The 22,707-nt window shown below is 35.4% G+C and overlaps 2 protein-coding genes across 2 annotated transcripts; both read right to left on the bottom strand.

The window, feature by feature from the left end:
* Positions 1–9,177: 9,177 nt before the first annotated feature.
* On the bottom strand, positions 9,178–16,367 carry si:ch211-266g18.9 (transforming growth factor-beta receptor-associated protein 1). Its single transcript, XM_042741966.1, has 11 exons — positions 15,704–16,367; positions 14,835–15,029; positions 14,099–14,253; positions 13,841–13,923; positions 13,365–13,709; positions 13,217–13,274; positions 12,983–13,126; positions 12,239–12,379; positions 11,035–11,194; positions 10,477–10,898; positions 9,178–10,374 (listed from the first exon to the last, which is right to left on the bottom strand). Exons 1-11 carry the CDS (start codon positions 16,365–16,367, stop codon positions 10,228–10,230), a joined length of 2,514 nt encoding a protein of 837 aa, XP_042597900.1. The 3' UTR covers positions 9,178–10,227.
* Positions 16,368–18,534: 2,167 nt separating this feature from the next.
* On the bottom strand, positions 18,535–21,885 carry LOC109069154 (four and a half LIM domains protein 2-like). The gene is made up of 6 exons (XM_019085824.2): positions 21,705–21,885; positions 21,321–21,491; positions 20,678–20,852; positions 20,333–20,502; positions 19,125–19,311; positions 18,535–19,006 (listed from the first exon to the last, which is right to left on the bottom strand). The coding sequence occupies exons 2-6, from the start codon at positions 21,477–21,479 to the stop codon at positions 18,855–18,857; spliced, it is 843 nt and encodes a 280-aa protein (XP_018941369.1). The 5' UTR covers positions 21,480–21,491; positions 21,705–21,885; the 3' UTR covers positions 18,535–18,854.
* Between the last annotated feature and the right edge of the window lie 822 nt (positions 21,886–22,707).

Consider the following 22,707-nt stretch of genomic DNA (forward strand, 5'->3'; position numbering starts at 1 on the left):
ATATTGTGAAGAGAAAGTTGAGAGACGCAAGACGCAAACACTCTGGATGAGCTTAAGGCCGCTATTGAAGCATCCTGGGCCTCCATAACACCTCAGCAGTGCCACAGGCTGATTGCCTCCATGCCACGCCGCATTGAAGCAGTCATTTCTGCAAAAGGATTCCCGACCAAGTATTGAGTGCATAACTGAACATAATTATTTGAAGGTTGACTTTTTTTTTGTATTAAAAACACTTTTCTTTTATTGGTCGGATGAATATGCTAATTTTTTGAGATAGGAATTTTGGGTTTTCATGAGCTGTATGCCAAAATCATCAGTATTAAAACAATAAAAGACCTGAAATATTTCAGTTGGTGTGCAATGAATCTAAAATATATGAAAGTTTAATTTTTATCATTACATTATGGAAAATAATGAACTTTTTCACAGTATGCTAATTTTTTGAGAAGGACCTGTACTATCCGATCCAATCAGAATGCAGCGCGCCTAAGTTGAGCGCGAGAACAGAACAGACTGGGCATATGCCTAACTCCAGGTTCACACACTCTGTCTGTGATGCGTATTTTTTCCGAGCCCATGTTATTGTATCAGAACGTTCACACTGCACGCGTTAAAAGATGTGAACAGAAAAGGTTAGAAATAGAAAGGTGCGAAAAGAATTAATATCTAGCGCATGTGAGTGAGAGGAGACGTGTTTTAATTGCGCGCACTCTCCCCGGATGAGAGCAGCGTGTATCTGAGCACGCGTGTCTGGTTTTGAGCGGAGAGATTCGCGCTCGCACATTATTTTAATGTGCTTTCGCGTTACATTAATGAGCTCTCGCTGCTGCTTCTGCACCGCATACACATACTGTATACGCACTGCAGACAGAGTACGTGTGAACCTTGGGCAATAAATATATTTCAGCACCTGAGGCACCGCTACAATGAGCTCTATGACCAATGCATGGAGAAAAAAAAAAAGCCCTGGACACGGGTTTTATTTTATTTTTTTTTATTTTTTTTTGCCATATGTCTAGACCTTTTGTTTGACATCTTTACTTAGTGATTATTTTGACTTATGTCTGTTCTAGAGGCATGTTACAACTTTTTGATAAAGCTCTAATTGGTTTTCTTGTGGAAATATGTTTCAAATTCACACTGAATGTATTTATGACTGTAAAGCATGTCTGTGTAAAAATCGTGATTAAAATCGAAATTGCAAAATTGATCAAAAAATCGTGATAGGTTTTTTTTGTCCATATCGCACAGCCCTATTTACATATTAATAAAGCCTCACACCGTATTAATATCATGCTGGAAGCAAAATCTGATAGGTAGTGCTTTTCGCTATCGAATTATGCTACCATCTGTTTTAATGGGAGGTAGCAAAATCTGACAGGGTAGCACAAATCGTCAGAACACCGGAACACATGGCATCACAGTATGACAAAGGGTGTAACATTTCCATCACACGCTTGAGGTATTCGGCCAATCACAACGCACTGGATAGCTGGCCAATCAGAGCACAACTCACTTTTCTGAATGTTGAGCTTTATAAAAATCGATGCGTTTCAGAAGGCGGGGCGTAGTGGAGAAACAATAATGTACAGTATGTGGAAAATAATGTGTTTTTTGAACGTTAAACCGCATAAAAACATTTCATTACACCAAATACACAAAATAATGTTCTTTTTAGCAGCATCATATGACCCCTTTAAAATATATGAAAATGTATTATTAATATATTTCAATCTATGTGACTTCTGTATGGTCTGCTTAAAACCATTCAAATGTGTTGACAGCGCTATTTTGTTTGAAACTAGAGCTCCATGAACCAAATGACCGCAAGGCGGCGGCGCCAGCGAGATCAGAGCAGCATGTCGCAACTCTGTTTTTCAATTGCCCTGGCTTTAACCAAGGCGCTGCAACTGTATTTATTGTTTGAATTTTTTTATAACTTACAAAATTAGTTTTTTATAGCTTACAAGACTTTGTTTCATATCACAAGGTTGCTCCTCTGGCATGAGATTGAGAGCGTGGGAGTTGGCAACCCTGGTCTTAGTTATTTATTTATTGTGGTAATTTGCAGGTCGTTTCAAAAAGCTTTTGGTAGAAATAGCTGTATTCTGTTCATTTGTCTCGTGTATGATAATTTTCTTCCAAATATGATCATTTAGAGCTTCTGGTATGATACTTGGACATTTCCAATAGCTGTTTATTGGAAAAGGTTAGAAAAGTTAGTGTTCTTTTTTTTTTAAATGGTCAGTAAATCCTTAGATGATGTGTAGCTAAAGTGTTACACCTTGCTTTTCCTCTTTGAGTAAACAGTAGGCCTAGATCCTGTTTAAATAATCTTGTTGAAGAAAGACCTACATTTCCAGACAGTTATAGTAACGTATATTTGTGGGCTAATGCATTTATAAACTACGCCAGTCATAAACAGTTGGAGCCCGAATGAGTAGACAGGTCCTCAGTGGAAAGTCTGGGCTAATATAGGAGCTTGGCACCAAACTATGAGACAACCTCAAGAGCATTTGACTGTGAGAGCTGCAGTGATCTCTGTAATTTCAGCATGTGCCAAAGTTGCTCTTCAGGAGCCACAACTGATGACCTGTTGACTTTTAAGAACCACATGTAAGATGGTCTTTCTGCCCCACATAATGATCTCTTCTGAGGTTTTTTCCTCAATAGCAACTTTCCGGCCTCAGAACAGAAGTGAACACTATGAGGTTTACTGTTCCAGAACGAGCAAAATTCCTTTTTGTTAAGTTTTTTCCCCATATGCTATAGCCCTGGGGTTGTGTGATAACAGATTCTTGAGAATAAGCTATATATTTAAGTAAATTTTTTGGTAGCTTTGAAATGCGATATACTTTGCAAGAAGTGTTGCATTTTTGTTTTTTAAGGTGTTTATGTTGATTTAAGGGGACATGTAAGCTATTTGTAGTTATATATGAATAAATTCAGAGAGGGCAGTTTGTGGTTTTATGGTGTACAAATAGAACAGCTGAAACCACAGGGCTAAACATGCCAGAAACGTGGGTTTAGAGCCTTTGGTAAGTTGTGTTTGGTTGAAATTCAGCTATTAGTGGTAGAAATAAAACTTCAAATTTCCTCTTCTACAGATGTTCCAATTTAGAACTGACAATTGCAGACAAATTACCTTCAGAAGATTTTCTTACTTTGTTTGATTTGCTTTTCCTTATAGATTTGCCCATGCTATCCGCTCATTCATCCACAAACCAAAGCAGACAGCCAAACTCCAAACATTTTCATCTGGACAGGTTTTCTTTATCCTTCATCACCACTTAAGAGGCAGTTTTGCTCAGAAATAAACTAGACTTTACTTACTTTCTAAACATGGCATCCTTGCATAAACTACTTATGAATGGTACATGTTATATAAATATAAATTTTGTCATGCTTTTTAGTAGAATTCAGAAATGATCCTCTTGTTTGACTGGGAATAAACTCATCACTTTAAAGACCCATAGTGAAGTGCCTTTTGTTTTTTCACACAAAGTTGAACATTTAAAGTCAATTGAAGATTTTTATCAGGGTTAAACTACATTTACAGGTTTATGCCTGTGGGTTTGTTCCATTGAAATTAGCCAAATTATATCGTTGGACCTTGGAAATCCACTGTAATCTATACATTTATCCTCCATTATCTTTCTAAGTTCCGTGACATTTCTGAAACGCCCTTTCCAAATTAAAGGACAGAAATGCACCAGAGCCCTACATTATGAGCCGTGTGTGCTTTTTAAAGCAGCGCCTACTCAATCCCCATCTATCTTAATGTGAGATAAGCGTCTGACAGTCAACTTCACGCCAAGTGCTCATTATTGTGAATATGCAAAAGCTATTTTTGATATTCCTAAACTGTGACAGGTTACTACAGGTTAAAACCTTTGCATACTTGCAAAGACAAATTCTAACATTAATATGCTTGGATATTGTAGTGCATAGTTTTTATGCCACTAATAAATCTTGATAGTGCCTCTGACATTTATATAGAGATGTACCTTGCTTTTTATAAGGTCACATCTCTTCTCAGCCAACAAACTCTTTACAATAGCCCGGCTGAATTAAAACACACTCGCCCACTGTGCTTAATTAAAACCAGATTGATGTATTGTAGATGAGGAGGAAAATTATTATGAGAGATCCACCTTTTGGACAATGTTCAATAGCTATACTGATTTAACCGCTTCTGCATAAACACAAAAACAAGTTTTTAATTCACTTTTTTTTTTTTTATCATTTTAAAATGGTAAAATCCTTTAAATTACTCATCAGCCATAGTAAAATAAATGGTTATTTTTTTACACTTCAATATAAAGCTAGAGGGTGCCAGAGAGGATGTGATGTAAAACTGTACATTGTGGTTTAACAGGTGTCTTGATGTTAACTTTATGAAAATTGATGGCATGCATAATGTTCACTGTGCAACTATGATTGGTGGTCTCGTAATTTCTCAGCATGTGCCACTGGGAATTGCTTGTGCGTAGTTTCTCTCCCACCAAGCATGATTTGTTTGGGTGTGTTCATTTCTAATTACTGCAGGGCTGATGCTGTTTGTAGTTTGTAAAGTGTATGTAAAGGAATAGTCTTTAATCAGCAGCGTTATATTCCAGATGAATCCACATAGTTGCTGTAAAAGAGGTAAAGAGTAAATATTGTTGGTCAGAACATGTCTAACTTTTTCTCATGAAGAGTACACACTATTTTAAAAGTCATATTGATTATTATAATCATAATAGTGCTTTATTGTCTGAACTATCAGAAATTTCTCTTTTAGATTAAGGAGCGGCTTCCAGGTCCTGATCTCAATTGTAAAAGTAAATTTGCGTTACCATTGTTTTGCATGAATAGTTATGTTTTTTTTATTTTTTTTTTAACAATTTGTACTTGAGCTGAAATGAATGCCCTCTTTAAATGCATGAAATATGCGTAACCTTTTTTTTTTTTTTTTTTCTTTCGCAACACAGGAGATTCATGTGACCAACTTTAAAATAAGTGAAACTTTGACATGACATAAACTATTGGAATGACCGGTTTTGCACATAAAATTTTATATGAGCAGATTTTTTTTTTTTTTTTTCAGTTAAATCAACTAAACTGCAACAAATGAAATTGGCTAAATATTTTTTTTCTTAGGTCCTACTCTACTGACCATTCCTGATATTTTAGAAGTACTTTGTTCTTGACTACTTTTTTGCTGAATTTCTGCTGTCATACATAAAATAAATTCAATGACATAAAAAAGACAATTATACAGAATTATGGGTATGGGTAAATAGTGGTTGTTTTAACCACCCTCAAAAGTTAAAAATGACTTTTAACTGTAACAGAGAGGTTGAGGGTTAACACACTGAAAACAAGGATAACAATGCCGTAATGTGAACTTCCATGAGTCAGCAAAAGCAATTACTGTCCTTCTCAGAAGCAGGGATACAGTAGGGCTAGGAAAACTACTTTAAATGTATATTACACTCGGGTCCTCAAGTTCAAAACCAAGTCAAGGGAACCACCCTTGAGCATACACTCGGTTTAGTGCCAGCATGGCAATATTGTTTTATGATTCAAAGATCTGTAAATTTCCATATTTCATGGCTGGTTATATCATATTTAAACTCAATATTTGAATTTTCCCTTAATTAACACATTTGAGCCAAGAGTTTTCTATGGATGTCGACCAATTTCACAAAGTCATTAGTCTTTATAGTCCGGCTCATTATGTTAATAACCCATAAGTAGAAGATAAACAGGTTTCCTAGTATGGCGTGTTCATGAATCTATATTTACTTCTCAAAAACATCTGCATGCAAAAGGCCCCATTTACTTCAAGTTTCAAAGCCAGTTCACCTTGCCAGCTTGCATAGCTCTTTTGCATACTAAACAAATTAATTTTAGCCCTTGAATAGCACACTGATGACAAATTGGAAGGCAGCTGAAGTTTGACACTGGCATTGTTACATGTTAATTAGACTGACTGCATGGCCGTCAGACATGCTAACAATGAGCATTCAGTCCTTTGTGTGACGGTACGACGGCTAGACAAAGCAAAGAAAGATGGGTGCTGGGAATGAGCAAATCCCATATGCCCTGCTGTGGGATTATTCTACACGCCACACTACAGGCCATGTCTGGGAGCCAGGATGCATGGTAGGAGCCTGTGGTCTTTGCCTCTCCCCCGGTGTCTCCAGTGGTCTACGCTGTGACTATACCCTGGTGGCCTGGCTCCAAAACCGAAGGTAAAGAAAGCTATGGAAATGAAAGCGTTGCTTATAGGGGTTGAAAAATAGATATGTTTTGATCATCCTTTGGGGTGTTTATTCTCGGATTTCCTCACTATACCATTAGCTACTTCAAGGAAACTGCAAATTAGGGATGGTTCTATCTTTATGTTTCTTTGGTACCTTACCATTACTGCTATCCAAAGGTTGCAAATTAAGATTCTCCTTGTGTCTCAGCAACCACCGAGGCCAGAAAAATGCGTCATAAAGAATATGTTGCAATCGTTTGTGGCTTATTTGCTAAAACTGGCGGAGATGGACTTCCTCTTATATACCATACCAGTTCTCATGGTTGTACTGTATTTAAGCAGCTACCTGACGCTCAAAGTGTGATGTCTTCTTGTTCAAATGTCCAACAGATGTCTCAGGATTTTTGCATCTTGGCATTGCTGGCACCAACAGCTGACTGAGCGTCTTTGTGTTTTATTTAAAGAAATAGCTCACCTAGAATATCTATTGTCAATATTAATTCACCCTCACGAATTTCATTTTTCTGGAGGAACACAAGTAGATGCTTTTAAAGAATTGTTACGCAAGCGTTATAGTGTTGAGGAGCTGTCAGACAAAAAGGAAAGAAAAATTTGTGCCTTGACTTGTGGGTTGTCTCTTGCATTGCACGTCTTCAAGCCAAACCAATGGTTTGTGAGAAACATACTGAAATTAGAAATTTAAAATGCATAATTAAATTATACATTTTAAAATTTCTACTTGTATGTTTTGGTAATAGTAAAAAATGACCAGTATGTTTTGGTAATAGTAAAAATTATGATAATTTTTACTATTACCAAAACGTGCATCTTACAAAAAAAAAATCACCTTTTACTAACTCAACCTATATAATGATTACTCTCATGACACATTTTGTCATGAGTCTTAAATCATAAAATGGTAGCACTTTATATCCCCATTAATTTCAGCCATAACACAAACAAAGTATATAACCGATTCCAATTGGAAGAACAGGGTATGTTTCCAATTCATTTCTAAATAAAAAATGTTTTGAAGTAAACGCAGGCCTTTTAGATGTCTACCTTTATATTTAGAAGCACGAGATGTTTTTTGTTTTTATTCTTTTCCTCTGTCTGTGGTGTAGATATTTATAAAGATGACTGGTTCTCTTCCACAATTTGTTCTGTAACTTGATTTTTGCATCCATCCTGTTTCTTCATGTGTAAAATGACCATCTGTGCCGAAGCCTTTAAAGATCCTGGGCTTCTCTCCAGGGGACATGCTGACTGGCCATATAAGCAAGTATCTGCACCAGATTGCTTTATTATTTGAGTATTGGTGAGCATAAACAACAGCTGAAAGTTCAAGTGAAGCTAGTTTAAATCAAACCTACTAAAACTGCTGCAATACTGCAAGCTTGTGTGTTTGTAGTCTCTTTAGCCCTGAAATGTCAAAACACTGAAGGTCCCAAGAGGCATCTATCAGAGATGGGAGGGATCCTAAAGTAAACTCAGAGTCCACCCAAATGACCATCGGCCCGGCCCTGCACACAAGCAGTCGGCTTTAACTGGAGGCAGAATGAGTCACTGTCAGTGTGGTCAACACATACTGTAAGTGCATATTGAATATTAAACCATCTTTGTTGAAAATGGACCCATATGGATGTACTTTATGCATAATCACTTTTTTGCCCTAATGAACAATTGCACAATATGCACATTATTTACAGAATACTTCATGCACAGCAAATGCAAAGTAGAATTACACACAACCTGTCTGGGTTAGTTTTTGCCTCAATTTTATTTGTTAAAAAATAGTTGTTTTACTTAAACCTATTTATTAACCTATTTATTTTGGTACTTTTTTTATCCATCATGACAATAATTTATGTATTTTTTTATATGTATATATATATATATATATATATATATATATATATATATATATATATTTAATATATTTTTTTTTTTTTTTTTTTTTTTTTTTATTTTTTTTTAATATATTTTTATTTTAATTTATAAAAATTATTAAATTTTTGACATAGACATATTTTTGTGGGATATGCCCCATATGCTCTCAAAATGCATCCATTTAGCTAATTTGCCTTATGAATGCAGCTTATGAATACCACCTATACCGATATTAGATAAATACATACAAATAATCCGGCACAACTATATTAAAGCATTTTTAAAATGTAAACACAATAAAATGAAAGCCAGTTGTACAATAGGACAAGAGTGGCAAGAGATTTATTTATTACAGGAATGGAGGCATAAGACTTTATGCAACAGTGAATCACTTTGACATATCACAGTCTGTTTGGTATATTCTGATTCACGTGGATTACATATTTGAGGCGTTTTGTGATTTTTATTTTCATGTCCACAAACTAAACAGTCTGGTCTGAGAATTTGTCCACATAAGGTGGCTTGTCTGGAGAGCACCATGTCCTGAAGTGGTATACAGCCTGGGTTTGTCAGGCTGCCAGTTCCTCACCATGCTTGGGCTAGAAGCAGTCAGCACTGAGCCAACCTAGTCCAGTGGGTGTAAAAGAGATGTCGACTTGTTTATAATATAGTTTGTTCTCTGAAACCCATGTCAAGGCTCATAGTATGCAAAGGTCAATTTCAGCCAAGTCAGAAGAAATACAGCCTCAATGAATCTACATGAAGCATGAATGAACATGGCTGAAAGAATAATTTATTATTATTTATATGGGCATGCCTAGGCTTTGGCTTGTACTTGAATTGTATGCGTGTTATTTTCATAGAAAGTTGCAAAAAGAGAAAAATACTGTAAAATAATGCAAAATACTGTAGCTGAGTTCATTTGAAAGATAGTAATACTTTTATTCACCTAGGATGCATTAAATTGATCAAAAGTGTTACAAAATTTTTTTTTTTTTCATTTAAAATCTATATCTATAAAAAATATGTATCATATTTTCCACAGAAATAGTAAGCAGCATAACTGATTATAACATATCAGCATATTACAATGATTTCTGAAGGATCATACAAGAAGACTGGAGAAGTGGACTGGATGCTGAAAATTAAACTTTCCCATCAAATGAATACATTTTAAAATAGATTAAAATAGAACCATTTTAAGTTATTTTAAATTGTAATAATATTTCACAACCTTAACGTTTTTTTGTCATTTTTGATCAAATAAGAGACTTCTTTCAAAAACAATTTAGACTTTTGCAATGCTGAAAAAAAAGTATAATATAAACACAGAAAATAAAAAGTGGGATGTACACTCAGAAATCTGAACAGTTTTTTGCAATTCTGAATCTATATCTTGCACAATAATACATTATTCTAATAAAATAAAAAATAAAAAATTAATGTGCATAAGAATATTGTAATTTGTTACCCTGGACCTCAAAACCAGTCATAAGTAGCACGGGTATATTTGTAGCAAAAGCCAACAATACATTGTATGGGTCAAAATGATCGATTTTCCTTTTATGCCAAAAATAATTAGGTAATTAGATATTTAGTAAAGATCCTGTTCCATGAAGATATTTTGTACATTTCCTACCGTTAATACTGTATATACATTTTTAAAGGTAATTTCTCTCAGCCAAATATTGTGCTATCCTAACAAACCATACATCAATGGAAAGCTTATTTGTTCAGCTTTCAGATGATGTGTACTGTAAATCTCAATTTCAAAAAATGAACCCTTATGATGGTTTTGTTGTCCAGGATCACATTTGTCCAGTATGCATTAAATTGTACAATATCATCCCCGCTATATTGTGGTGGAGTATATGTGCAGTTGTTGTGGGTTTCCTGCTTGTATTTGTGTCTTGCTTTGTTGGTGTCTTAGCATGCGTCATCTATTCTCAGCAATTTGTGCTAGTAATTGCTTTACTGTCCAAGTAATTACTGTCTTTATTGTAGGCAGCCTAGTAAAACAGCATCTGCTGAGAGTATACACGTAAAGTAAAACTGTGAATAGGTGTGAATAATAGTGTCTTTGTTGTTCAGTGTCCGCTTTCTCCACCGTGACAGGATATGTGTGTCAGCTCTCCTGTCGGCCTGCGCAGGAACTCGGGTCCTGTAAGACGTTTCTGGCATGAATGGCAAACACATCCCCTGTCAACTCGGATTTTTTCATGCGTTGCTTCCATCTGGGAGCATAAAGAATAACATTAGCGTTGCATGTTTAGGTTAAATTGAATATTTGAGTTTTTTTCCCTCACATAAATGGTTTCATTCATAGTACATCTCACCCAGACATGCTTGTGTCTTAGGGTTTCCACCTTGACTAGGCTCATCTCCAGACCTCTCATTCTTTTGTCATGCACTGTTCCTCTCAGTGATGCACAGAGGAACCGCAGAATCAGTTTAAGAGACCAGGAGTCCGGCAGCACCCTCAACACACTGACTAAATCAAAAGACGCTGCATTTTTGTTCAGCAGATCCACTGCCGTGATAACATGTTGACAGGACTCGAGGTAGATTTGAAGCAGGGAGAGAAACATTTCCTGTGTGAACTTCCTGTCTCGTCCAGCAGAGGTCCTCAAACAGTAGCTTTCAGCAGCCTGCTGGTCTTTTTCTTCGTGGACCAAAACCTGCAGGGCCTTTTTGTGTTTGCCAGACTTCCCAAGTAAAATTGCTCTCTCCACATGAAGAAACGAGGGTGTTATTTGGTCTGTGGCAATAAAGGGTATAGTGATTTGTTTCATCCATGAACACTTGCAACAGTATCAAACACATTTAAGTTTGAATTTCAGGTATATAAGTATAATTAACCTATCAAAGTCTTTATCTGCATGTATTATGCTCACCATATATGGCGTCCGCATTATAGAAAGGAGATTGCCAAAGTAAATGCTGAAGTTTATGTCTCATCTCTTCCTTGCTTGTTTTATTGTTGTAGTCATCCTCGATTGACTGCAGTATCCATTTGACATATGATGTGATGAGCATGGTATGATGCTTTTCTTCCTGTGAATAGACATATGGCTTCTTAAATGCAGTGTTCAGTCATGGAAAACTGGCATTGAAGGGGTCATTTTTACATAATCTTTTGTCACTTATTTTTTTTAATGTTTTTTTTTTTTTTTTTTTTTTTTAGTTTTTCTAAATCATTATACTCTCTCTGACCATTTCTTTTTTGCTGCTGTGCAATAAGTAGTTTTACACACAGATTTTACACTTAACTTTGGTTCTCTGGGACCATATTACAGAAACATCCCGATTCTAGAATCCTATCTGTTTAGTAACCATGGTGATGATTTCTGTTTGAAGCTTGTTAGGGCTTAATTTGAGACTTAACTTTCTGTAATAGGCCCATGAGATATAGAAATAATAGCATTTATCCTGCTTTCTCTTTATTACATCACTGTGAATGGCTGGGTAAAGTTTCTGATCGTCCAGTTCTGATGTGTAAACGTGGACGGTCATGTGTTGATGCAATGCCATAAAATTGCAGAAGTTCAGAGCGAGTCAGTTTTTATAATCAAGTTTCACTAAAAGATATTTTTGAGTGATGAGGAAGTGTTCTGTTATGAATGTTACAAATCTTTTCACACCAGAGTTGTTATGTTTGATTTTAAAATTGGCCATTAAAATTAAGCTGAATAAAATCTCTAATATTAGATGAGAAAACTTAATGAAAATGATAAATCTGAATTTAAGTAGTTATTAACTGAAATAAAACTACATCCCCAAAAAACTACTTATGACATGAACAAAAATGTTAAAGTACCTAACAAAATGACTAAAAATGAAACTAAAACTCAAATAAAAAAATAAAGGCAAAATTTTAATAAAACTATAACAGTATATCAGTGATACTAAAATAACACTGTTCTATACAGATCAGCTAAAGTTTAAATTTAATTCCTGGTGACCATCCTTGAACACTTGTAACCGTATCAAACACATTTAAGTTTGTATTTCAGGTATATTAGTGTAATTAACCCATTAAAGTCTTTATCTGCATGTATTATGCTATAAACAGTCATTAATTACAAATGGATAAGTCACCTTGCTGTGTAATTCATTGACTAAATATTCCAAGTAGAGAGTCATAGCAAGTGGGTAGCTGGTGAGAATGGTAAGGACTTCTTCTGGCGCAAATGTAACACAGCTGCTTGTATGCGTCTTTGTAAAGATCAGTATTCCAGCCTATATTAAAATAAAGAGCATGTTTTAGAAAAAACACATACTGTAGCTTAAAATGCAATAACTCTGACATTCAAAAGTTTAGTAGTAAGATATATATAAACATTTTTTGAATGTTGTATTCATCAAAATGCATCACGGTTTTCACAAAATGTTAACTGTCTTCAACATTGATCATAATAAATGTCCCTTGTTCACCAAATCAGCATATTAGAAAGATTTCTAAAGGATCATGTGACTCTGAAGGCTGAGCTAAAAAAAAAATCAGCCTTACTGACACAGCAATAAATTATATTTTAAAATGTATTAAGTTGGACAATAATTTATTTTAATATTATTTCAAAATATTACTGGTTTTACTGTATTTTTGATTAAATAAATGCTGCCTTTGGGGTCATAAGACACTTCTTTCAAAGATATTCCAAAATCTTAATAAACTCAAACTTTTGATGAATAGTGTATTATAGCAAGGTTGTTCTTAGAGCAACTTCTAGATACATAATAGTGTTTCTTCTACTGCCAAGGGCAAAAGAGTAAACTAGACTTGATGACATCTGTGTAACTCTGCCCTCTGCTGTTGATGAACAGTACAGTTAAAATGCTTGCCTCTTGGTCTCTCTGAAGAACCCAGTCTACAAATTTCCAGATGATGGGTTTATGTTCCAGATTTGAGAGAGTATTAACTATATGCTGGAATACGCTGATGTGTGAGGGGTCCTCATTCTGCTCTTCCACAATTTTAACCCAGGTCTAAAAAAAAACAAAAGGAAAGAAATTTACTTTCCTTTCTGATCCATCTTTAATCATTGCTCTGAGGATCTTTCGAAGATTAAAATATACCTGAATTGCATTGAAATGCTGGCCTTGACTTTGATAGAGCAATCCAAGTGTGAAAAACCTGAAATGGCAGCAAATTAGTTTGGCTTCTCACTTGAAAATAGAAAATAACCTGTGAACGCTGAAGTAGCCTTAATTGATGAGCACAAACCTTTTGTGCTGTTCCAAGTCAGGCACACACATTTGGAGGTTACAGTTATTCTGTGACGACACAAGCTGGTCCAGTTTTCCGTATTCACCTTGTTCCAAATACAGCTTAAAAAGTGCTGAGTCGATGTCCTGAGGACACATTTGGCCCTGTCCTGTTGGCCTGACTTCTCTCAAGAAGTCATCCAAAAAGATTAGGTACTGTTGAAATGTCGGCCAATCATCTCGACTTAACGTCCACAGGTCCTTGGCATTGCTCACTGCTGTTGTCTGAGGTGTAAAGTCTTCACTCATAACAGGCATAGCTGGATAAAGGCTAATGATTTCCCTTGGGTCTAGTTCACCTTTACTGGAAAAGAAAGGATTATAGTGAAAAGTTGTAGGATGTTGAAACTAGTAAACTTCACAGATTACATGAAATTATAAAGCAGAAAAACTGAAAAATTACTTTCTTGTAAAACACATTATAGCATTACTTACATAAAAAGCTCTTTTGCCTCCACAAAAGCCTCTCTATAGAACTTTATCATTCCTGATGTACAGATTACATTTTTATGTAGATCCTAAAAGTAAAGTGATGAATGGCATAAATCAGGATATATGTTATGCAGTTGATAAATATATCAGTTTTCACTCCAATTGTGAAGTTAGACTATAAATACATACATATTAAAAAAAGGTAAGACAAACGTCCACTTTGTAATTAGTAATTACTTAGTCATTTTTCATCGGTCTTACCTTGTATGAATCTTTTGGCAGGAGATCTTGAAGTCTGTCCAGCAGCATCAGGGCTTCATCAACTCTCTGACTCATAACCAGGTCTTCAATTTGATCCTTCAAAGGAACAGGTGACAGCCGATGAATCTCTTTGTCAGCGACAACAAAAACACTTTCTATAACAGAAAAAGATAGGATATAGTTAAAAATGTGCCATTAAAAATGATGGCAACAATCTTAGTTTGCATACTCAAATCTGATTCTGATTTCAAAGCAGTGGTTCTCGACTCACTTGTCTGTACATTTTGTATGTCTCCCCTTATTTAACACACCTGATTCAAAACATCAGCTTGTTAGAAGAGAGATCCATGAACTGAACTGAGTGTTTGAGATTCAGAAACATACAAAATGTGCAGGGCTGCATTTCCCAAAAGCATCGTAAGCTAAAGTTGATCGTAGCTCCATTGATTTTAATGGGTCTACGATATACTATAGCTTACCCAGAGCAGTGGGTCCTGTTGAGAACTACTGGTTTAGAGTCAGTGTTAACGTGGCATATTTTGTCTGAAACATATTTTTAGTATTTGTTGATTAAAAAAAAAATATTATAATTTTTATTATTATTATTATTATTTTTTTTAATAAAGAAGTAAAGATACAATATATAAGCAATTGAGAACGGCAATATTGCCTCTGAATTTACTATGACTTCTGATGAATGATTTTTGAAAGATTGATGTTGGATTGTAAAACAAACCTTCTGTTGAGACAAGAGATTTGGCACTTTGTAAAGGGACAGTTTGCTTCAGCTGCTGGTCCAGAATGCTGTAGATATGAACAGTCTGATTCTGTAGTGCTAGCACATATGGGAAATGAACTGCAGCGTCCACCACTCCAACAGGCCACTGTACTGGAGGATGCTGGGAAGTGCCATTCTTCATCACAAACATGCCTGCATGTCATATAGAATACTTTTACTTGTAACTTTATAAAGCAAATAAATAATTTGCACTAATTATTATTGAAATGTAAATGTATGTATGTATGTATTTATTTATGTATTTGCTTACTTTATAGACAGGCATTAATGGAGTTTTCAGTTTGGTCAATTAAATGTGAATTATTTATCCTAAAATTCCCAGAATTAAATAATTGAAAAAAGGGGAATTAAAAATAAATAAAAATAGAATTCAATTAGGCAATAATTTAATTACAGCTACAAAACGATGAACAAAAATATATCAAAAGTATATTAAAGGTAAATTAACTGGCATAATACTGTAGCTTAGATTATCCAGTCTTGGAAAAATGTAATCATGTTAATAAATCTCTTCTGTTTAAATCTCTTCTAAAAACTTCATAGGAGACACATATTAAATAAAAAAATATTTAAAATAAAATGTCTTTCCTTATGGGGACCTATTATTATTGTGTGTACATGAAATAAAATGTAATGTCATATTAAGCATGCTTTTTTTCTATTGCACTGGCATATTTTTCACACCTTTTTGTTTACCTTGTTTTGCCACTTAAAGTTAAAAATGTATTTTATAATTGTAATTTTATTAATCTTTTATTTAGTCTATTATAATTGTATTTTTATTTTAGAATTATAAAAATTCTTACCCAAACATCCAGGCCCATTCAAAATGAATTCTCCTTTTCCGCATTTGTTGGCAATGATATTTTGCTTTCCCAGGTTATGTGGGAAGAGATCTAGGGTGGTTTGGCTCTGATAATCATGGAGAAAATATCTGTCACAAGTGGCCACACACAGACACGTCCCATGCGCAGCCAAAACCACAGGTTCCTGCGGCAGAGCCACCTGTCTCACACACTCCCATCTGTCCACACACACCTTATAAACGCTCACTGTTTTCCTCTTGGTCGAAGCTGCAATGAGCTCGACAGAATCAGTCTGAACCACTGACTCACTGACATAGAAGAGTGACACGTTCTGTATTTTCTTCAGGGCAGGAAGGAGTTCCAGGGAGAACATGTTAAGCACCGTGACCGAACCGTCCCAGAGAACTAAGAGATGATTCAGAACAGGGACCGCTGTCAGCTGGCTGATTGCTCCGCTTCGGCCCATCTGTCTCTTCCCCACCTCCCGCACTGAAAGGCTTTCTTCAGCGCTCGTGTTATTTACAGTGAGGTACTCAACGACTCCCTCTTTGGTCCCTATATAGAGGTTTTTGCCAAAACACTCCAAACACTGAATGCTGAATTTGTCTCTGCCTTTCCCAGAGGGCATTTTTTGAAAGACTAGCACAGGGGTGAAGACTTTCATGGTTATTTACTCTTAATTTAGGCCTCAGTTGCAAAAATACACCTAAAAATAAATGAGAAACTTAGTACATTGGGCAGAGAAGGAAAACAGCCTTCATTAGCTCAGATATCTACATGCGGTAAAGCTAAATAGAACGAGTAAAGAACGGTCTCACCTCATTAGCGTAGAAGCTGTCAGCGTTATGGACATTTATTTTTTACTCAAGTGTATTTTGACCTTGCCATGTGACTCTCATCCTGAGAGGAAGTTGGTGTCAGCAGTTTTACACTGGCTCTGAATGGATGGCTGGTTGCACAATGCCAAATGCCTAAGAAAGGCTAGAGACATAAAACCTTTAGTTAAATATTTCTTTTAAAGTGTATAAAAGGAAGTTAAAACAGCATGCTTGCTTCAGCAAATGCATTTTTATCTCACATGCACTTTTGCTCATGCTATCAGTTGGTATAAGGGTAGGGTTTAGTTTAGGAGTATGTCCTTTTGAAATGCAAAAGAGCATTAAAGGAAAAGATCACTCAGTAATGAAACTTTGCTGAACATTTACTCACCCTCAGACCATCCAAGATGTAGATGAGTTTGCTTCTTCATCGGAACAGATTTGGAAAAATGTAGCATTTCATCACTTGCTCGGCAATGGATCCTCTGCAGTGAATGGGTGCCGTCAGAACAAGAGTCCAAACAGCTGATAAAAAAAAAATCACAGTAATCTACAAGTAATCCACATAACTTCAGTCCATCTGGTAATGTTTTATAAAGTCAAATGCTGTAATTCATCCTCATTTTCCACACAACTCCATCAAATTCTTTAATGATGAATTAGTTTAATACAAACACACAGCATTTGACTTTATAAAACATTACCAGATGGACTGAAGCCATGTGGATTACTTGTGAATTATTGTGATGTTTTTATCAGATGTTTACATTCTCATTCTGATGGCACCCATGTTTGTTTATTTTCAGATTCATCTTGCATTATCAACTGAAATTTTTTTCACACAGAACCACTACATAAAACCACAATTTTGGCCACAAGAACGAACCTTTCTTAAAAGAAGTCTTTTTTTAAACATTTTTTATAATCTAAAGAACCATTTCCCATTACAATGAACCTTTTGTACATAGGAAAGTTACATGAATGTTAAAGTTTCCTCTATTTTTAAGTGTGCACTTCACTACATTTGAAGCTACTGTCATTTTGAGTGTTTCCACATGACGATACAGCGGTCAGGTCATACAAGTCGGAGCTTTTTAGAAAATGTCAGAGTTTCCATGTTGTAATTACAAGTTCTATGAGGACGTGAACATTTTTTTACAAGTCAGAATCATGTAATAACAGTAATTCTGACTTGGCGTCAACGTACCTCTACTCACTTTATTTCGCCAGTGAAACAGAAAATTACTAAGTGTACCTTTAAAAAATGAAATAAAAATGGGAATTTAGTGGCCTTTAGATCATGTTTGTTTTTGATCGTTTATGCTAGTTATGTCACAACAAATTAGCAGTTTTCATGCATATAAAATATTTCTCTCCAGGAAAAATTAACCAAAAATATGAATAATTCATCCTGCTCCCAGAGTCATTAGCTTTTACCTTCTTTATGGCAGCCCTTAATGTATGTATTGTAGTTGTCCCTAGTATATTTGAAATGCATTTATTTCATTCCAAGTACTAGAAATAAATATTTATGTACTTAAAAAATACCCTGCATATGTACTTTTAGGATACTAAACTGGTATACTTGAAGTCTGCTAAATTGAAACAACTAATTTTGTGCTTAATGCACTTTACTTGTGTGGAAGTAGTGCTGTAGTCCAACTAAAGAAGTATATTTGAATGTGCTGAAGTGGAACTATTGCAAGTATACTTCAGGTGTACTTTAAAAAACTTGCATTTAAAGACTAATGTTTTTCAAAGATCATAACAGTCCTCATCAGTAGTGACATTAAAACACATTTCAGGCTTAATATTAAGAAATGTGCATTGAGCACAAGTAGTAAATTAAATAGGGTTTCATTTTTTATATATCAGGAAGTCTCAAACAATATGTCAGTAAATATGTTAATAGATTTGAACTGTACTGAAATGAATGTATTTTAAATATATTCTTACTAGGGGTAGGGGTTGTGCATGATTATGTATCTTTAGACTTAAAAAACATGCAGAAGACAAGAAGAAAACAAAGTTTATTGACCGAAATTGCATTTTGTGAGACAGACTTCAAAGATTTTGAATATTATTCTATGCTGGTTCAGGCTTTATAAAGACAATTGTTTCCAAATCATTGTTGAAAGCTTATTATTCAATACATTACGCATCCTAATCAGGAGGCTACACAGATAATTAATCTATTCATTGTTCGTGTTTATTCATCATTCCATTTATATGAGCGGAAACCCAATTCTACATCTATTTTGCCCTCAGTAGCTTTCCTACTATACTTGGACGACTGTGCTGCTCCTGTGGTTGTCTGACCCAGTCGGGTGAGCTCACTTCTCCCTGCCACAGTCAGTGCACAGGACGTCATCTCTCTGGGTGAGGAATCCACGGCCCACAAGAGACACAGAGCACTGCATACATGTGAAACACTCACTATGCCACTGCCGCTCTTCAAAGGAGATGTACTTAGCACCTGCCAAGCCTGGACACACACACACACACATGGTTGTTTTACAGTCGAATACAATGCTGATTAAATTTTTAATTTCAGTTTAGAGGCGTATAAAAATAGCCGCCAGATGTCAAGAATGAAAACATACTAGTAATTGGTTTGGTGCAGCCCACGCATTTCTTGGCATACAGATTGCTGAAGCAATCCAGGCAGTATGGGTAGTTTTCTCTTGAGGTAAAGCGCTGGCCTGCCAGTTGTCTCTTGCATCCAATGCAAGTGAAACACTCTCGGTGCCAGGGCTTATCATGATACGTGACACCGCCAGTTGTTATGGCCTACAGAATTGAAAGTGTGGATCTCAGTACATTATAATAAGTGTTCAATATTGTCCAACACTTAAACAAATAGTTCACCCAAAAGTGCAAATTCCAATCCAATCCTTGAAAAAATGTAAATATGTCACATAGTGGCAAATTCATTTTAATTTTTATGACGTGACTTGTACATACACATTCTTTTTTCTTGACTATAAATAAACTGAAAGTGCATGAATGAGAATTGAATTGATAGGATTGACCCACGAATTTGCCAAAACCATGCAGTTGTAATAAATGGGGACTGAAGCTTTCAAGGTTAAAAAAATTATGCAAAAGGACTAAGTAGTCTATTCAATTCATAAGCTATATTCTGTGTCTTTGATTGCAAATGATAGCTTTGTTGAGGATTTTAGTATGGTTATGGTGATTTTATATGCTTTTTGAATCTTGAAAGCTCCAACTGCATAATTACATATTTATTTTCTCTCACAAATTTTCTCTTTTCGCATTCCACATTTAAAAATAAAGTCATACTGGTTTGGAACAACATGAGGGTAAGCCACTTTTAAGTGAATTATAACTTTAATGGACTGAAATAGTTTTTCAGAGTCTTTTCATACAGTCTGATTCCTTCACAAATATTTTTGACTTACTTTTTACAAGCACAGCATTAGGAGGCAGTTTGCTTCTGCAAATCGTCTGTAAGTCTACAAATGACTGTATGAATTCAAACAATTTAGCCACCAGTTCACCAAAACATCAAAATAGTTGCGAGTTGACGTGAGTCATTCCAAACCTGAATGTACTGCTTGTTCTTTTTCATGCAATTGTGCATTGAATGGAGGCCGAAGCTTTCAAGGCTCAAAAAAGACCTTCACAGACTTTCTCCTTTTGTAATCCACATTAGATTAAAAAAAAAAAAGCATTCTGGTTTAGAATAATAAGAGAGTGAGTCATTTTTGGTTGAACTGTAACTTGAATAACTAATACTGTTTTTCAAATGTCTGATTCCTTCACAAACACACAGTATATGACTTACTTTTTTACAAGCACAGCATTGGTAGGCGAATTGCTTCTCAAAACAAGGCACACAGAAGTAATTGTTATCTTTAGGGATGAAAGACTTTGTTCCTATTGGCTGCTGACAGCGTTGACACAGAAAGCACGTCTCATGCCAGCTGTTGCCTTTGTACTCCATTTTTCGTGATCCTGACACATGAAAAGAAGACAACCTTTATAGTCTAAGATCCTTAATATTTTATTTTAACTTGATAAACCACCTATTTTTAATACAAAGAAAAATGTGCGAGTAAGATATTTTTAGGAAAATAAATCTAGTTACATTTAATTTCTTCAGAAAAGATTAAAATACAAAGAGTTCTACCTGGCATGATAGTCTTCTTGCAGGTGTTACACTTTGAGGAATACTCATGAGAATAGCACTCGGTGCAAAGCATAAGGTCATCTTTAGCAGCAAATGCTTTGTCCACCAATGATCGACTGCATTTGGCACACTTGAAGCAATTTTCATGCAAGTGCCGGTCCTTGTAGGAGAGATCCCATTATGCATGCAGAGAAAGTCTAGTTAAAAGCTTGGAAATCTGTTCTGACTTTGTCACTCATTGATCTTTAATTAATGGATCCTTTTCACATTTCCAGGGTTCTTTAAAAGCAAAAGTAGTCCTAGTTGGGTAAACTTCTATAGTGGTGAATGGATACTACCAAAAATATAATTTGTGTTCCCATTTGATCCAATAGCAAAAGAAAAAAAAATCAAGATAGCGTTTCTATTATTTTGATTACATTGGTCAGAAGAGAGTTTTGAAATATAATGCCAATGTAACATTAGCATAAAAGTATAGTTTTCTAATAAAAAAAAAATCACATTCTGTAAAAAGGGTCCATTGTTTTCAAAAAATTTTTGATTTATGGTTGTATTTTAAAAAAAATATATTTTTAATTCAATTTCAATTTAATTTTCAAACATAAATGTGGGTATTATGATGTCATTAATTGCTTATGCCTACCTTAGAGTTGCACCCAATTGGCAAAGAACATACTTCGCAGCAGTTAGCAAACAGATTCTCATAGCACTTTGTACAGTATTGTGTGTCCTCTTTTAGGATGTATTTCTTTCCCAGCAAAGTGTCCTTGCAGTAATGGCAGTCGAATCGTTCCGTAGACATTGTTGTTTATGTCTTAAAACCAGTAAACAGAATCGTAAAAATGTTACAACATATCAGGCTAAAGCAATCAGGTAGGTGTCATCCACAAAATACGAATGCCTCTTAAAATAGACACAACATGCTAAAATGATGGTCTCTGCAAACTAGGTCTCTTCCGTGGGATCCTAAAACCAATTTAAGGTATCGAAAGAACAGCCTGCCATCTGTAATAGTGAGTAAACTCACCTTCAGTGGCTCAATGGGCTTCTGAGGAGCTGCAGGGTGAGATGGCCAGTGATTGAGGGGATGCATTAAAATGAGCTTCTATAAATACGATTGCTCTTATTAGTTGAAATCCCTGGAGAGAATGGCCCAGTTGCTGATCTCTGCACCTTTTATGGGAGTCCAATCACAACGCACACATGATGGTCAAGATGATATGTGAATAGTGCCACTGAAATGTTATTCCTTTTGTGTATTCTTAAATCAGTGATTGGACTCTGAGGATAATGTATATGGACAAGAACTTTTTCCTTGCGATTTATTCCTGTAAGAGTTATAGAAATCAGCATTTTAGCTAAATGAATTTGTGTCAAATTAATCTTTAACACATTATCTTCATAGTTATGATGCTTCATGTCTCACGTATCAGTGAAATTAGCAATTACTCTGTCCTCAGATACCGGATATCTTACTGTATCCACATCTGAGCCCTCAAGCAACTGCTGAAGGCTTAGAGAGAGTGTTGAAAGCAAATGTTGCAGCGCTTGCCAAGCTTCTCTGCAACCACTAAAATTGCCTTGGATTGATTGGACCTCTGTTTACAAAAACTATGCAGCAATTTCCACAGCTTAACAGGTTTCACACAGGGGGGCTCTGTTAGATATCTTTAATGTAAATGTCATCTAGAGTTGGTTCTTGACATTTACAATTAAGGCATATACCCAGATAACAGAGAACATTCCCAGTACTATGGCTAATGTAATGGTGAGGTTATCTCAAAGTTATGAGCAAACATTCTTCCAGTAACATTAATAGAATGTTCATTTAGCGAAATCTGGTCTTCAAAGAGGTCAGTAGGTGTGGTGGGTTGTAGACTCAGAAGTAAACGCCCACTGCTATGATTGTCTAATAGTTGTGTATGTTTGACAGCCTACATCCTTCACAGAGGGACGCTGCTGTGTTTTAGGTGAAAAATGCATAAATACTTGTATGACATATCAAACGATCTATAATAACAGACAAAGCA

Source organism: Cyprinus carpio, chromosome B17 (genome assembly GCF_018340385.1).
Source record: "Cyprinus carpio isolate SPL01 chromosome B17, ASM1834038v1, whole genome shotgun sequence".
Classification (NCBI taxonomy): domain Eukaryota; kingdom Metazoa; phylum Chordata; class Actinopteri; order Cypriniformes; family Cyprinidae; genus Cyprinus; species Cyprinus carpio.

Excerpts from the sequence above, each read along its gene's own strand:
- si:ch211-266g18.9 (XM_042741966.1), bottom strand. The coding sequence starts at position 16,367 with ATGAAAGTCTTCACCCCTGTGCTAGTCTTTCAAAAAATGCCCTCTGGG. Across the intron at positions 14,254-14,834 it reads ATCTCTTGTCTCAACAGAAG|AAAGTGTTTTTGTTGTCGCT; the intron begins GTTTGTTTTACA and ends TTTCTGTTATAG. Across the intron at positions 13,275-13,364 it reads GACTTGGAACAGCACAAAAG|GTTTTTCACACTTGGATTGC; the intron begins GTTTGTGCTCAT and ends CTGCCATTTCAG.
- LOC109069154 (XM_019085824.2), bottom strand. The coding sequence starts at position 21,479 with ATGTCTACGGAACGATTCGACTGCCATTACTGCAAGGACACTTTGCTG. Across the intron at positions 20,853-21,320 it reads CAATTGGGTGCAACTCTAAG|GATCTCTCCTACAAGGACCG; the intron begins GTAGGCATAAGC and ends CATGCATAATGG. Across the intron at positions 19,007-19,124 it reads CTGCACCAAACCAATTACTA|GCTTGGCAGGTGCTAAGTAC; the intron begins GTATGTTTTCAT and ends GTGTGTGTCCAG.